Source organism: Centruroides sculpturatus, unplaced genomic scaffold, assembly GCF_000671375.1.
Source record: "Centruroides sculpturatus isolate CEXI.00-Female unplaced genomic scaffold, Cexi_2.0 scaffold293, whole genome shotgun sequence".
NCBI classification, from domain to species: Eukaryota; Metazoa; Arthropoda; class Arachnida; order Scorpiones; family Buthidae; genus Centruroides; species Centruroides sculpturatus.
Genome location: NW_019384893.1, coordinates 299,375 through 315,742, shown reverse-complemented (window position 1 = coordinate 315,742; position 16,368 = coordinate 299,375). Strand labels below are relative to the sequence as shown.

Sequence of the window (16,368 nt, the reverse complement as noted above, 5' to 3'; positions counted from 1 at the left end):
TATTGTGATTAGAACTAGGACATCTAGTCACTAAAAATCATGTACAGTGGTGCCTCGAATAACGGACGCTGCGAACAATGGACTTTCTGTTTGGCCGTTACGTGACTTGAACAATGGACTATCTGCAAACAAGTGCGAATGATGTTTCCACTCTTTTGCCGTTGCCAATGACAATCTGCTATTTTTATAATATATTATTAGTATATCTGAAGTACAGAGCTCCCGTTGGGATTCGGCTTGCTCCCTTGTTTATTACGTACAGTACATCACCTCAGTGCAGGGTATTTAGATCTATTCAAGTGTTGTGCAAATCATGGTTTCTAAAAAAGCAGAAAGGTGATTTCAATTGAAACAAAGCAAGAAATTATCAGGAGGAGGAAAGTTGACAAAAACTTCCTTGTCAAATGGGGACAGGTTCAAGAGTTTACCAGCACTCATTATCCAAACACAGTTGAGGCCAACAGGATCAATGATCTCTACAATGACACCCTTGCCTGTCATTTCTGATAGGTGTTGAAGAAGAGAGAGAAACAAATCACCTTGGACATGTTTTTCAAGAAGCCAGCTGCCAAAAAAACAAAGGATGGAACAAGAGGAGTTGACCCTGCAAGCTCCGATAGCCTCTCCTGAATCCGACTCAGATTAAAAAACAATAAAAAGAAACCTGCTACAATGTGTAAAAAGTCTGTATCTGTATGATGTGTGAATAAAGTGATCCTCCACTTCCTCATCACAACATCTGACTACCCGGCATAATTGGTGACTGCTCCATTTTCATTTTTTATGGTACAGTATGGTTATTTTATGCTGCAAAACGAATTATATGAAATGCATTTTCCCATAGAAATACATGTTAAAACATATAACGGACTTTTCACTTAATCCGTTCCAGGTGCACATCCATTAAATACATTATACGAAGAGGCACCATTGTAGTTATAAAAAAAAACTATATGATTTTTAGTGACTAGATGTCCTAGCTCTAATTATATATACCAGTATATATATATATATATATGTGTGTGGTTATGTGATATGACAATGAATGTAAGTGGGAAGAATGTTTACAGCAGTCAAAAATTCAACAAGTAAAACAGCGAAGCCATTTTTGGGACAAGATTATGTCTCGGAGAGTGCGAGCAACGCATGTACAAATCTCACACTCATGCCTGTTTGCAGAAACAGTCTCAGCATTTTGTATTTTCTTTTGACCTGGTTCTCGGTCCCCTGACTACCTACAAGTCTGGTTTACTTTATGTGCGCATGATTTGGGCACCAAATACTCTGTGCCAAATTGAACTCCTGACGTGTACTACTTCATACCTCTAAAGTGTGCAGCCATTGACAGCAATGCAATTTTAGACATATGCATTATATGCATATGTCTAAAATTGCACTGCATAAAATATGTCTGAAATGCATTAGACATATGCATAGAATAATGGTAACCCCATTCTATTTCAACTGGTACTGAGGCAAAGTTGAGGGGAGATAAATGACAGTGCAGAGCTGGTTTTATCCACTTCTCACTACTCAAAAACAAAAAAAAAAAAAAATGAGAGGTGGCAAAACACTTTACAGCCTACCCTTGTGTGTGTGTGTTGTACATAGATACATTCATACACCCTTACAAGATGCCTAAAAATGATCAGAAATCAAAAAATAAATTTATGTTAAAACATATAATCAGCACTTTTCTCTTAATCTCTTGGTAACTTTTTGAATAAAATGCATTTCTTTGTACTTGATGGAAGATATGGGGATTAAAATATTGACAAACAATAGTAAAGATAAACAAAAAACTACTCACAATGTTACTCAGCAAATAAACCATTGCACAAACGTTTTCATCTACTTTCCGGTAGACATCTTTAGATTTAATACAACGATTCTACGATGAAATTCTTCATTTCGAATTGCGTTCACTGTTTAATAGGCTTGGCGGCCGTCTATTGGTGGATGCATGCGACGTCATAGAATTTGCGCCAGAAGAAATGTTGTTGGTTAGGCGTTGATGAACATAGAATTTCTGGACCATTGGGAACAACTCTGCATCCTTGTGGTTGATGGCATGTTTCCTGATGGAATTATTATATCTCGTATTTCTCAAATGTCGAACTTTGTACATTCCATTAAAACAAAGAAATCCGTAACTTTGTTAAAGTTGCCTGAAGGTTAAACAGAAATGCATTCTTCAAAAATAAATGTCTTCTACAATTTCAAATTGTTTGTATCAAAGAAATACTGTACATAAATAATTTCTGAAGTTTTTTATACACTGGGCTGGCTATTCAAAGATCACTATCAATTTAAAATGGGAAGTATGCAAATGTGGCATAAATTTATCCATTGAACTATCTATCAATAATTATTATTTTGACCGAAACACTACGATAAATGAATTACAATACAGTATACTCCAGATTATGTGGACTAATTACCAGTACTGGAAGCATGGATAATGCAGAAACTATAGTGCTGTAGCACATTTATTTGTGCTCCAGCACAATTCTATCAAGTGCAAAATCTCCCAAGTTTTATGTCTTCAAAAAGAATATTGGAGTTGTGCTTCAATATTCTTTTTGAAGACATAAAACTTAGAGATTTAACCAGTTAACTACATATAACTTTTTATACAACAACTTTGAACCCGATTCTGTATATATTTAATATACTCTAAATTTTAGTTGAATTCAGCACTTATTAACAATGAATATGGGATGTCTCAAACCTAGCAATGTAGGAGTTATGATGTTGATGTTTGCAGGTAAAGTACAAGAGGAAAGAATTTGAGTTGTGTAATCCTCAGTTGACATAAAGTCATCGAAAAGTTTAAAAAGCTATGTTCAGACTGCCGTATACCATCATAGGAAGTCTGGCTACAGCGTGTTAAACTTTCTCCGGCAACTTCACGCCGACCGAGGGTTGTCAACATCAAAATAACTTTCATTTCCCCTTACTCAGTGCCATAAATTCCCGTAAAAGAATGAACAATCATCAACATAACTCCTACGGGACACTCAATATAATAGGATGACAGATACAATGAAGTGTACCCACGTGCAAGTAATGATGACCGTGACTCTGCTTCCTCTTCCACACTTCTATATAGGCAGGACCTTTAATGTCGAACATAAAACATGTCTTGATTTCGGCGATATTATTATACTAATAATATGAAATTCTACATTCAAAATATTTTCATACAGATCAAGACAGATGCACAAAAATTCAACAATAAATTTATTTTTATGTAAAATATACAGATAATCAACTCATCGATTGTCGTAATAATTCGTCTTATACTTAATGAAACGTATAAGATTCATTTTTGCTGTCATAACTATGGGAAAATGTTCGCCCAAATTTTTCTTCTTTAGGTTGATCTGAAATAAGAAGTTCATTCATTTAAATCAAACTTTATCGGCAAATTTTTTGTTATCTTAGAAATTTTGTTTTTATTAAAGTGAAATCACAAAAAAATATTTAAATTAGGCATAGCAAGTTCCATCTTGTCTCCTATTTATTGTTGTTGCCATATAAAGTTCTTCCACTGTTGTAAGCAAGGATATTTAAAATCAGACGTAAGTAGAGAACAACCTAATTAACATATTAATCTTAATCCTAATTGAAAGTAAAGCTAAATATCATAGTTTTTCTGTTTTTAATTAAATTGTGCTAGTGTTCTTTAATACTTGTTTCGAGCAATCTATATATGCCTGTATCTTAAACAAAATAAGGTCTCGGTAATATATAGTACCATTTATGCCAATTCTGGAATTACCGTTTTTACTTTTCCGCTTATTAACAGTAACAGGAAAAATATCCTAATTGGTCAAATTTTGGCATGCTACAATTTGCATTTCTCGACATTTTAATGTCCTGATTCAAAAATCTTACAAAAAGATAGGAATGAAATTCTGCATGTATAAATTATGGCCTGTTTGTTATGGCGCATTGGCCTGTAATTTGATTTATATCTTGGGATCCAGTGGACCAAACATTTTGAAATTTGGCAGGAATGCTTCTACACGAGGCATCGATGCCATTACAGTTTGGATATTATATGTCAAAGAAGGAGATAAAGAGGTATAGGTGGTCATATTTTATACCAAAGCAGAATTGAAAATTATCAAACTTGACTGTTTTGAAAAATAAATACTTCTAAATTTCAGGGACGAGATCTACAAAGTCATCGACAAGCTGATAGCTATTTCTCTTGTTTTCATCTAAATTCTACTGTTGAGACCAAAGAAAGAGAAATGTATAGTAGAATCTCATTAATTTGTCACTTATGGGACTATAGTAGTGCCAGGTTATCAGGAATTTTTTATATTTTCACAAAATTCTATAAGTTATATGCCAGACATGGGCAAATGCGGCTTCGAGAGTTGCATGCAGCTCTTTTTGAGTTACATGTGGCTCTTGCTGAAAGTGTTAATTTCTGATTATTATTATTATTATTATTTTTACACTTTTATTTCCACAATTTTGTGAAAATATATTTATTAAAAAATTCCATATTTGTTTTATATTATATTTATATTATATAATAAAATCGCAGTACAGAACTGCGGTACAGAATAAAAAAGTACAGAACTGCGGCTCCCATGCATTTTGCAAAACCTACATTTCGGCTCCCACTGAACTCTTGCTTGCCCATTCCTGTTATATGCTATCTGAATATTGCAGACACTATGTGCTGCTGTATGGTTCCCATTTGTCTACACACATTCTGTCTGATGTTACATTGCAAGACTACGGTGTTAAGATTGACTGAAGATATGCAAGTGTTAATAAACATACTTATAATGATTTCTATGCATATAATATTTATTTTCCGAGTATGTACTGTATACAAAAAGGTTCACAAAAGCTACATGTGTATGGAATACTGGCATGCTTGATTATTATTGGACAATTCTGAATTATCGACAAATTTTCTGAAGATGCCCGATTACATATTTAATAGAATAAATGATATGATAGAACTATAACTAGTCATTTGAGTTTTCCAATATTTATCATCTATCAGCTTTTCTCTATTCTTTAACATTTTAATATCAATTTATCTTGAAATAAAAGTCATTTTGGCTCTTATTGCTTAAGTCAGCATCAGGATATATTATTTAGAATTTGAAAATGTTAATCCCACTGAGCATATTAAGGGCACTTTTATTGTTTTATACATTCATAAAATGAGTTTTAATTTCAAACACGTAATGAAGATTTACAATTAGAATAAGAAATTATCAAGTAAATTATTATGTAACTTGCTGTTAAGCATTGTTTTCAAAATACGCTTAAATAAGGAAGTACTTACTTTTCCTTTTAATGCCGAAAGAAGATTTTTTAGTCTCTCTAATAGCTGGATCTGTTGGGCTAAGGGATCGACGTCGTCTTCAGCAAATACGTCAAAGATAGCATCCAGCGCCTCTGCAGAAACATGAAGTTCTGCATCTTTGCTACTCACTTCTAGCAAATACAGACCGATAGTCTGTAAAGGAAAAAAGAAATCTAATCGTACTCAATCTTTTGCATAGACATAACTTTAACCTGTAAATTCTATATGTAATAATAATTAGTTATTAGAGCATAATAAAGCATTTTCAATTTTAGAAGTACAGAACAGAATATTTTAATTACTATCAAATACTATATTTATAAAAGAAAAATATGGTTAAAAGTATTATAATAAAAAAAAACATTTATATAATTAAACAATGTTTTTTAATAAAAAAAAATTTTTAACATGCCAACAAGATTAAGGAGAACCTGGTAAACACGGACATAACAAATATGAGCTAAGTGCTATTGAGAGTAATGCCAAGAAATTTTAGTTATAGTTAAAAATTATTACAGTTAATATAATTTTTAAGTAAGATGTATATATGTTAGCACCTTACAAGATATCTCAAAAGTAAAAGTACATTGTTACATATCATAATATAAAACATTTTGTGATATGAAAAATTCATGTCCGTGTTTTATCATGTAGCTGACAGAAGAGAGCAGATGCCCGAAATGCGTATTGGCCCACACGATATTCCTGAATAAAGAGTGATGTCAAAAATGCCCAGTGTCTATGCATCTAGTTGTGACAGAAAAAAAAAACAATAAATAAATAAAACTTTTCGGTAAATTTTTAAAATAAATAAAAAATGTTGATGTTTAGATTAGCGTTCTTAGACACAGCTTGCCATTACAGTGGGTAATTATAGAAGGGAGAGTCATCATTATTCTCCTTTTTTATTGGTTTGCACTGACTTTCTTTGATTCATTTCTCAAGGGAGATAGAGAGGAAAAAAAGACAGGTATAATTTAGGAACAAGTATACCACACAAAAGTGGTAACAAAACCTTCACATCTGGAAGTCATAAAATTGAATTATAAACAGTGCAGTTAGGGGGCTGTTATACTATCTGACATACTATCCAAACAACAAGGTTTTCAATTTTCTACCTCTGTTTAAACAGGTCAAATTTCATTTTCTTGTGATAATTTTTTTCTCGTTTTTATAAAATTTTTAAATTAATTAAAATAATTTAAATTCTTTTCAAATGACTGAACAAGTATAGATTTGAAGTTCAAATTACAATGTTTCAACTGAAATTTTCAGAATTACATCATCTATCAATATATTAAAAAAATTATTATTATATTTTTACAAAAATTTAATACACTATTTTATTAAAAAAGAACCCCTATATTTTTATGAAAAATTCCAAAAATGCACTAAATTACAATAAATCTTTACTTGTAGATTACTGCTATGACCTGGAAATTTTATTCTTCTCGACACTAAGGATCTATTAAAACCAATAAAAATTTCATTTCTTATGCAGTAAGAGGTGAAATATTTTCATAAAGCATATGATATATAAGTCAATTCTTGCAAATTACAAGAAGACTGTAAGGAAGGCAAATTTTATTTTTTACATAAATTTCTATTACACATGTAAAATTTTTCTCAAAGATTTGAAATTTGGTACTAATTTGAGTTTGTTAAAATTTAGTATACTTTGATTCAAAGTCATTTGTCAAAAGAATATGTGAAAAAATGAAAATCAAGTTTAAGTCGTTTTATTCGACTTTATGTCTGTCCGCCACAAATATTGAAATCGTAATATCACTAGAAAAGTGTTAAAAACATATAAAATCATATTAAAATACATACATTTACAGTAAATGTTAATATAATCATCATAAATCATACAGAATGAAATATGAAAACATCTGTGACTCTGTGTTCTCGTCTTATTTAGCGGTGTTTAAGAGCTCAATATTGGCATTTTCCACGTTAGTTCCAATATCTACTGTTTGGCATCGTTGTCAGCGCCACTGGTTATTGGTAAATTTAACATAAAATAGTTTATTTTTTACTATCGCAAAATAATTTTAATAACTGTATTTGTTATTTAACCTCACAAAATCATCTTATTTTATAATGTCTTAGAGCAAACCACATTCACAAATAAAGAGTCCGCAATGTACTGTAAACATCGCCAAATTGTAAACGTGTATATTTACAAGTATGTACTGTACAGTACTTACAGTACATGTATTCGTAAATTTAGATTACTTTTTTTCCTATACTATATTAAAAACTAAAATTTGTTTGTAGGCTTAAAATGCATTTTTAATAATATATGATTAATAAGAATCTATTTATATATAAAATACAGAACCGGGAATGGTTATTTGTGGTTTAGCCTAGTGACAAGTAAATTCGACTTACGTCGTTTTTCAACTTAAGTCGCCTCTCCTGGAACCAATTACTGACTTAAGGCGAGGTATACCTGTATATTGCTATGTTTAATTTATTGCCTAATGTTCTATGTTTATAGAACATTAGGCAATAAATTAAAACAAATTCATGTCAATAATAAATCATTTCATAAAACTAACAGACAGACAACAGTTTAAAACCTCTAAATAGTATACATATGAGCTTGCTGTTCTAGAGATTTAGGTATTGAGTGTCAGATTCTCAGAAATTTTACTATGTATAAAGGGCAGTCAAATGAAAATGAGACAGATGGGAAAAAAGTAAGTAAACTGTTTATTATTTCAAAAGTAATTTCCATGACTGTTAATACATTTATCCCACAGTGAGACAAGATGGTCAATGCCTTCATGGAATAATGTTTGCTGTTGCCTACAGACCATGATTGTACCCAGACGTGCACCTCTTTGTCCGAAGCAAATCGACGGCCACGAATGTCCTCCTTCGGGGCTCCAAAAATATGGAAATCACATGGGGAGAGATCAGGACTGTATGGAGGATGTGTAAAGGCTTCCCAGCAAAACTTGAAGCACACCATCAAGTCCAAACGCCCACGAATTTTGACAGACAGCATCATTCCGTTGCAGGATAATGCCCGCCCACGGGCATTATCCTGCAACGGAATGATGCTGTCTGTCAAACCCATGTTGCCAAGGTTGTTTCAACTACACTGCAGAAGTTTTGCTGGGAAGCCATTACACAACCTCCATACAATCCCGATCTCTCCCATCAATTTCCATATTTTTAGAGCCCTGAAGAAAAACATTCACGGTCGTCGATTTGCTTCGGACAAAGAGGTGCACACCTGGGTACAATCATGGTTCTGTAGGCAACAGCAAACATTATTCCATGAAGGCATTGACCATCTTGTCTCACAGTGGGATAAATGTATTAACAGTCATAGAAATTACTTTTGGAATAATAAACAGTTTACTTACTTTTTTCCCATCTGTCTCGTTTTCATTTGACTGCCCCTTATAGTTTGAACTCGTATGTCAAGCTTCATCTCTCACGTGGTCAAATCCATGATGGACATAAAAAAAAATCCTATTAGTGCAGTGTTTTTCAATCTTTTTCTAATAGTGCCACCCCAACTTGTAATTTTTTCTTGAGGCATTCCTATTTCTTTATATACTTTAATGTGAATTATAAATACACATGTATTTAGCTTAAACTGTATACAGCATTCTTAATATGATGATTATAAAAATTTTTTTAACTTCTCAAAAGTCAGTATCGAAAGAGAAGAATTTCTTGGGATATTTTACAGTACAAACAATTTTAAAATAAAAGAATTAAAAACGATGGAATCAGTTGTTTTAATATATATAAATTATTTCATATTTTTGTAATTTTAATTACATATGAATACACAATACACACAAAAAGTGCTATGATGCTTCTCGCCAACTATATTTTGCAGCAACCTAGTATGTTGTGTCATGGCAAACAAACTAGGTTTCTGCAATGACAAGTTAAAATTTAGTGTTTACAGAACATGGAGTTAAGCAAAAAGTAAATAAATGTGCTTGATTTTATTCTCATATTTTTAATCATATATTATTAATATTCAATATTTTTCTGTTATTCAGATACACATTACATGAAAGCAAATGTTCTTATTTTGCTTGTATTCATTTGTGTTACAAAAGTAATATTTGTTTATATTTTTAGATATTTTAATAATATTACATTCCTTTTTATATACTTATAACAAAAATCTTAGAATTGTAAATGAAAAAGATTTTAACTTTATATAAATGTATTTGTTTTATAAGATGAAAGGATAATTAATTAAAATTCAAAGTTGTTAAAAGTTTTTCAAGTGTATTTTGTGTAAAATAATTATTCGTAATACTTGCCTTTATAATTTCTGAATAATCATCACAAGATTTATTTAAAAGATTGCTTAAATTTGCAAGTATTCGAATGACGTTAATCCTAATTCTCGTGTCGGAAGTCTGACGTCCAATGTTAATCAAAACTTGAACGTCATCCAAAGTTACTTGCTGCATTCGAGAGTTTGCTTTACATTCCAGAAGTCTTTGTAATATTGCACGTACAGCACTACTGCTTGCTTCTAACATCTGAGTATTATTTACATCTGAAAAAGTAAATAAATTTAACTATCAAAAAGAAAATGAGAATAAATGGAATTTTAAAATAATAATAATAATAATTTCAATCTTTTAGTAATTTAAATATAGAAAATTTAATAACCATAATCATTATATGTGAAATTTGTCATTATTAGATATTTCAATAATTTACATTATTTTAAAGTACAATAAACCCTCTGTTTAATAAAAGGAGTGTCTGCTATTGACAGAAGTCCATTAAATTGAATGTGTTTTAAAAACATGTACTGTACATTTTAAGTTTGAAGTTACTATAAGATGTATTCAAATGTTATAATAATGTATAAGCATGAATAAAATAATAATATAATGTACTGTACCTCAAGTGATTTATATTTATTGACTCATTGTTCAAATCTTTTAGCATGTTCAATGTTCACAAATAAAAAAAAGTTAAATTTTTCCTACAGGAAAGAAATTTTTATCTGCAAAATTAAGGACAATTGTATTGGTAATTATTGATTATAAATGAATAAATTCAGATATTTACAAGCTTGTGATTGTTATTAAAAGTAATTTTTGAACTACAGCTCTCCCTTAATAGTCCGACAGGTATTACCGAAAATAATTACATATTTTGCATTGTTTTGCTAGCAGTAGCTTACAATATTCCCTACTCCAACTGTTTGAACAGAACTGCTCACAGAAAACACACAAAATGTGTGTCATCGTGTAAGAATTGGATGGGGAGATTTACGTCGCGACATGCTTCTGTGCAAGCAGAAACATAACGGGGACGGGTACCTTGACGGGAGGTGCGTCGGACTACTGAGCATGTCAGATTAAAAAATGCCGGACTATCAAGGGAGAGCTGTACTTCAGATGCTTCTAGCTTACAATATTCAAACACGTTAAAATTTAAAACTTCTTTCAAAGAATATTACAGTCTTGAAATGCTTCATGATAAAAAAAAAATTAATAACCCTAAATGTCTAAATTTATTTGTTTATGTAGAGAAACAACATGAAGTCATTACTTATGAGCATAATATAATAATTGTACAGATATATTAAACCCATTAAAAAAGTGCAAATTTCACGAGACGATTACGATCATTAAATCTATGGTATTTGAAATTGCAAGACAACCTGTATCCTTGAAAGCTAGTCTTGCCAAATTCATCCAAATCTGACAGACAGCATCCACTCCTCCCATATCTTCCATATCTAGACACTGTACAATATTACTTATGCATAACAGAGCTCTATATTGAATCCCCTGAATCCTGTAAGAGAAAAATATTAAGTCATCTTAAATATTAAAAACGTTATTGACAGAAAAAAGTGATAAATTTTTATGTGTGATTAAACTTTTTAAATTTATAACTTACGTCCTCTTTCTTTTGATATTAAGGATTCATAGAAACACAAAAATTTCCTAAACTTTACTTTTTTATAAATTCAAATTGTCTACTTTTAGGTTCAATTAAATTTTAGTTTTCTTCAGTGAGAATGTATGAAAATATATTACACTCAAAAATTCTTGTTTTCTTGCTCTTATACATATCAATACTTTTAATGAATTATCATTAATTACATTTATATTCATACAACAAACTGAATGAATTATTTATTATGTATAATATTTTTTATGTCCAGAATATAAATATCACTGTAAACAGTTTATAAAAAGAATTTGAATTTCTATGAAGATTTGAACAATCCATTAATTATATGTAAACAGTTTTTGTCACTTTTGACTCTCTCCCTTCCTGCATACAATGATGTATCTTTAATTACATATACAATAGTTTAAAGATCCCCAACATTGAAGAAATGGCTTTAAAAGGTTCTGCAAATATTTCTTAACTTATAGTTTATTCACCTGACTAGTTAAGTAGGCTTATATGAAAAACTTTCTAATACCACTAAGAAAGTCCATGTAAACAATGATTCAACCCTCTCCTTAAACTGTGTGAAAACACAAAATTAATGAATGCACATGTACATGTAATTAATAGAAAGCCCCTAAGTTATAAAGCTTAGCATTTACCTTTTCAAAAAATCTCTACTTTGTTTAAAACTTTGTAAAACTGTGGAAATTTCTTCGGCTGGTCCAGCAGCAAAAGAAAGAATTTTTTGTAACAGTGACTGACTGACAATTGCCTCATGTAGTTCACAAGGAATATTCAAGAACTATTAAAAAAAAAAAAAGTTTTTCTTATCTTAATAATTTTATACTTTTAACTTTATGCTGTATCAAAAAGAATCTCTCTTCTTGTTATATTGCCTCAATTACTTTATGAAATTCATCAGTTTCTTCGCCATCCATCGAAACATCAGTGATGTCATCACTCGTATCGCTACTGCTCAGATTATCCCATTTATCGGCTCCATCTGAAACAAATTTTCGTATTCTTTACATTTGAAACATTACTTGCCTCATATTTCAAACATTATACTATCTCTAACAACAGTCGACGATTTCACAATTACAAGTAAAATTTATCGACAAAGATACGGAAGAATCAGCATACCATTTGAATGAATTTATGTTGGATTTATAATTACAAAACTCACCTTCACAAGCACACAAGTTTGTTAATAGTTCTAAAATAATATGTAGAGCATTCAACATGTCAGACGACTGAGATAACATCGTCTCTAGTACGGCATCCTGAAACAACGAAATCGTCATTGTCATAAATAAATTTTTATTACCTTAATTTGTGATTATAATATAATCAAAATATTTAAATTTTACATTTTTTTCAATTTCCTCGGCTGTTTTATGATTTGTTTTCTTTCCTTCCTGAAAGAGTAGAGACTTAAAAATCAGAAAATGGGCATTTAATAATTCACAAATTGAAACTTCAAATAACTGATACATACCTTATAGCTGACTATCATCTCTGCCAATGATTTAAGTAGAAGACCCACTTCTGCACTCAGAACTTCAGTGATTGTTTTTATAATGGAAGTGGTAGCCACTGGAGGGCAATTTCCAAACGTATCAGAATAAATATTCAGCATCAAACCTTTCAGAATACAAACAATATTAGTTAGCTACATTAAAGTGTTGTAAGTATAAAGTTAGTTCAAGACAGAACAAAAAATTACTAAAATTAACTTACTGGAAGCTAATGCTCTGAGCAACAACCAAGGAGAGTCATTCTGAGGAAGACTGACTAAAGAATGTATAGTTTCCAGAATTTCGGGCTTGCGAAGAGCTTCAATCACTTCACTGTTATCTTCAGAAATCGTATTTAGGCACTGGGCTTAAAAAAAGAAAGAAAAAAGTAATTAAGAACACTATTCACAAGTACATTAGCGATACATACAATGATTTTCAAATCACTCACAGACAGTCACACAAACTTTAACATCAAAGTTTTTGACATCCAGACAGGAAACGAGAATGGGTAACAATTGCTCTTTAGTAATAATATCGACCGCAATTTCGCTGCTTTCGCTGAAAAATATTCAAAAAATCTTGAACTTTTTGACCTTAAAATAAATTATTATTATTATTTAAAACATATTTTTTTTATACTATACTTTATTAATAGCATATATTTATGTAGAAGATTTGCTTGACCAAATAACTTTATTAAATGAATCTGGGCAGCAGTCTTTAACAGTTTAAATCTAAATATTAAAATATTTTACCTATATTTTGCAAAATAAAACACTCGCTTTCTAAAATAAAATAAACACTTCCTAACGATAACACATTTTCTAACCTATAAACTCTCGACTGGATCGCCAGGACGGTAACGCGCCGACCCACCGCTTGCGGGACCCGAAATTGAATCCGATCGGTCAAAATAACCCCGGAAATTTTTCGCAGACGGTCCGTCGGATCCCGTTCCGCACCGTCCGGTCCCTCCGTCGCGGGCCCAGTCAAACCCTCGACGGGTACAATTTAAAAAAAACTCGGTACGCGGTGGATGAAAATGGTCAAAATTAAACAAAAACCCTATTTTTTTTTTTTTTATAAATTTATATTGCAAGAAGAATTTTAGAAATGAAATTTTAAGTTTATGATTTTAATAATTGTTTTTTTTTTTAATTACAGGAAGGGAAGCTTCACTAAAAGTTCGAAGACAATTAATAAAAACTATTTAAATATTATATTTTTTTAAATTAACAATAAACATATGAGAAAAAAAAATTTATTCCATATGAAAAATATGAGAACCAATAAGAGACGAGCTTGCAAAACAAATAAAGCAACACATGATAGGGTTTATTATTTCAATTGTTCTTAATCTTTCTACAAGCATTATTTTTCTAAACGTGTAGTAATTTTTCTTCCAATTACGTAATATAATATTCTGAAGATTAAATATATAAAATTATTTAAAAAAACAAACAAACTGGCAACAAAGCAAATCTCAGGACACTCGGTTAAAGAAGTGACAGTGTTGCCGGCTGTTTTCACGTAATTTAAATTACGAAAAAAAAAAAAAAAAAAAGAGGTCGCTTTTTTTTAAACACGGCGACATATTTAGTCGACTTACTCCCGACGTGATTAAGTATCATCAATCTTAACGACCGTAAAAAGATTTTTCTTTTCTGGAAAACCATTAAAATTATAACGAAACAGTATTAATTAATATTTGAAGAAACTTACCACAGATTCCATAGTAAATTGACGGCCTCGCAGAAAGTTTCCTTTTCCGAATCAATTTTCGATTCCGTCGATTTGGCGGGTAACCACTGGCGATAGTACTGAAAAGAAATAAGGTTTCTGCCGTGGTACACGATGTTTATAATTCGAAACGGTTACCGAGCAACGCCTATCTTCGGACTAATCGATTTTTACATCCGTAATCACCCGGAATTATTTATTAGGAACGTGACGAAGAGAGCCGAAAACCGAATTAAAAAAGAAAAAAAAAGAGGGTGTACGATTACGACAGGTTTTTAAGTTACATCTGTTTATATTTTATTCATTTTTTTTTTTTTTTTGGTAACAGGTTAGGAAAATGACGACAAGAAGAAAGTTTGTGCGGAGAGAGCGAGCGAATAATAGGAAGGGAGACGTCTGCCAACTTCCATTGGTTAGAAGTGAGGATTGGATAATTTCCAGCGCCGACTAAATCCAGTCGTCAACTTTTCCTATTTGGATTGGAACGGCATTAACTTTCGATGTCGTCACTTTTCCCATTTCCCGGACCCAGTGGCTGGAATGAGTTGTACACTTAAATCCAGCCACATGGAAGTGAGGGGCATCTGGGGAAAAAAGCCTTTAATACCTTTAAAGTAAGAAGCGCCGTCAATCACAGTATATAAAACACGGAGAGGACAGGAGAGCGCAGCATATGTATAAATCTTTCATGCCTTCCCCTCCCTTGGTAGTACTTTTCATTTGCATTGGAGAGTCAGGACCGTCTCGGCTCCAACCTAATCCTTGCCCGCCAATTCTCAGGCGACCCAGAGCTCATTTTGCATTTGCCGTCTCTGCAATCCCTCCGCCTCCCCTCTCATCTCTCTGCTCCCGATGCAAGCACGGAGACTAATTCGTGCAAACTAATGCCCTACCCGACCGCCGTCACGCATCGGACGCCGAGACCGTCCTCTCGCAGGACCGCCAGCTCATTAAACTTCGGTCTCCCAGGCCATAGTTTTCTCGTTATTTTTCATCGTTACAATGTAAGATCCGACGGGCGGGGGACGGCCGGGGGGGGAAGCCGAAATATCAAAAATGCACCTCGCCGGCAGACGGCGTTGGAATTTTCTCGGTTGAAGGAGGTTAAACCCGCCGGGACGGGCGCAGTCGTCATCAAAATAACTTACGCTCGCCAGGCAATCCGGCGACAAGAAAAATGACATCTCGCGCCGACGCAGCTGTCGGTCGAGTGGAGGATGCGGGCGAGGGCGGGGGCACAAAATCGCCCTCTCTTCGCCTTACCCACCGAACTGCTAATGACCAACCTGTCGGAGAAGAGCCACCGTCGGCGTCATCACGTCCTGGCGTATCATCTCGCGGCAAACGTCGTGTCCTCCCACGCTCAGATTTCTGTCCAAAACAAAACAAATTTTCAAATAAATAAAATAAAAACAACAAAGAAAAAAAGAGCGCGACATTCCGTAAGGTCCCCGGAAGACCAACCCGTCAAAAAACGACTCGGCGTGCCACATGGGATCGCCGTCTCCGGTGGGCCCGCAAAGTTTACACTCGATTCGTCAACGTGGAAACGAAAAGAGTCCGTAAATTTTTTTCCCGGTCGGGGGGCATAAATCGTGGAGACAAAAGAAATTTAAAGAACGGCCCACTCCCGCAGGCCGTCTTCCTTCCATCCGAAACATCCCGCGGAGTGAGGGATCTTCCATCTCGTGGGAGTAATTATTGGTTGGTAGAATCTCCGACACCTTTCCCCTTCCGGGAGAGGCGCCGGACAGCGACCGCTTTCCAAAAAAAAAAAAAAAAAAAAATTATAAGCAGGACCGGTCAGGGAAGAGCCCGTGCCTCGCCCTACCCACGGGCCGGATTCGAATT

General features: G+C 32.9%; 1 protein-coding gene across 1 annotated transcript in view; it reads right to left on the bottom strand.

The window, feature by feature from the left end:
• Positions 1-2,595: 2,595 nt before the first annotated feature.
• LOC111631314 (HEAT repeat-containing protein 3-like) overlaps positions 2,596-16,368 on the bottom strand; it is a 37,820-nt gene continuing 24,047 nt past the window's right edge. The window contains exons 3-15 of the mRNA XM_023375531.1: positions 15,804-15,888; positions 14,500-14,597; positions 13,226-13,335; positions 12,998-13,141; positions 12,756-12,901; positions 12,628-12,675; positions 12,444-12,540; positions 12,163-12,260; positions 11,917-12,059; positions 11,013-11,149; positions 9,649-9,890; positions 5,324-5,497; positions 2,596-3,386 (exon numbers count right to left, since the gene is read on the bottom strand). Of these exons, the coding sequence (XP_023231299.1) occupies positions 3,276-3,386; positions 5,324-5,497; positions 9,649-9,890; positions 11,013-11,149; positions 11,917-12,059; positions 12,163-12,260; positions 12,444-12,540; positions 12,628-12,675; positions 12,756-12,901; positions 12,998-13,141; positions 13,226-13,335; positions 14,500-14,597; positions 15,804-15,888 (1,633 nt within the window). The 3' untranslated portion in view covers positions 2,596-3,275. The remainder of the gene's footprint in view (positions 3,387-5,323; positions 5,498-9,648; positions 9,891-11,012; positions 11,150-11,916; positions 12,060-12,162; positions 12,261-12,443; positions 12,541-12,627; positions 12,676-12,755; positions 12,902-12,997; positions 13,142-13,225; positions 13,336-14,499; positions 14,598-15,803; positions 15,889-16,368) is intronic.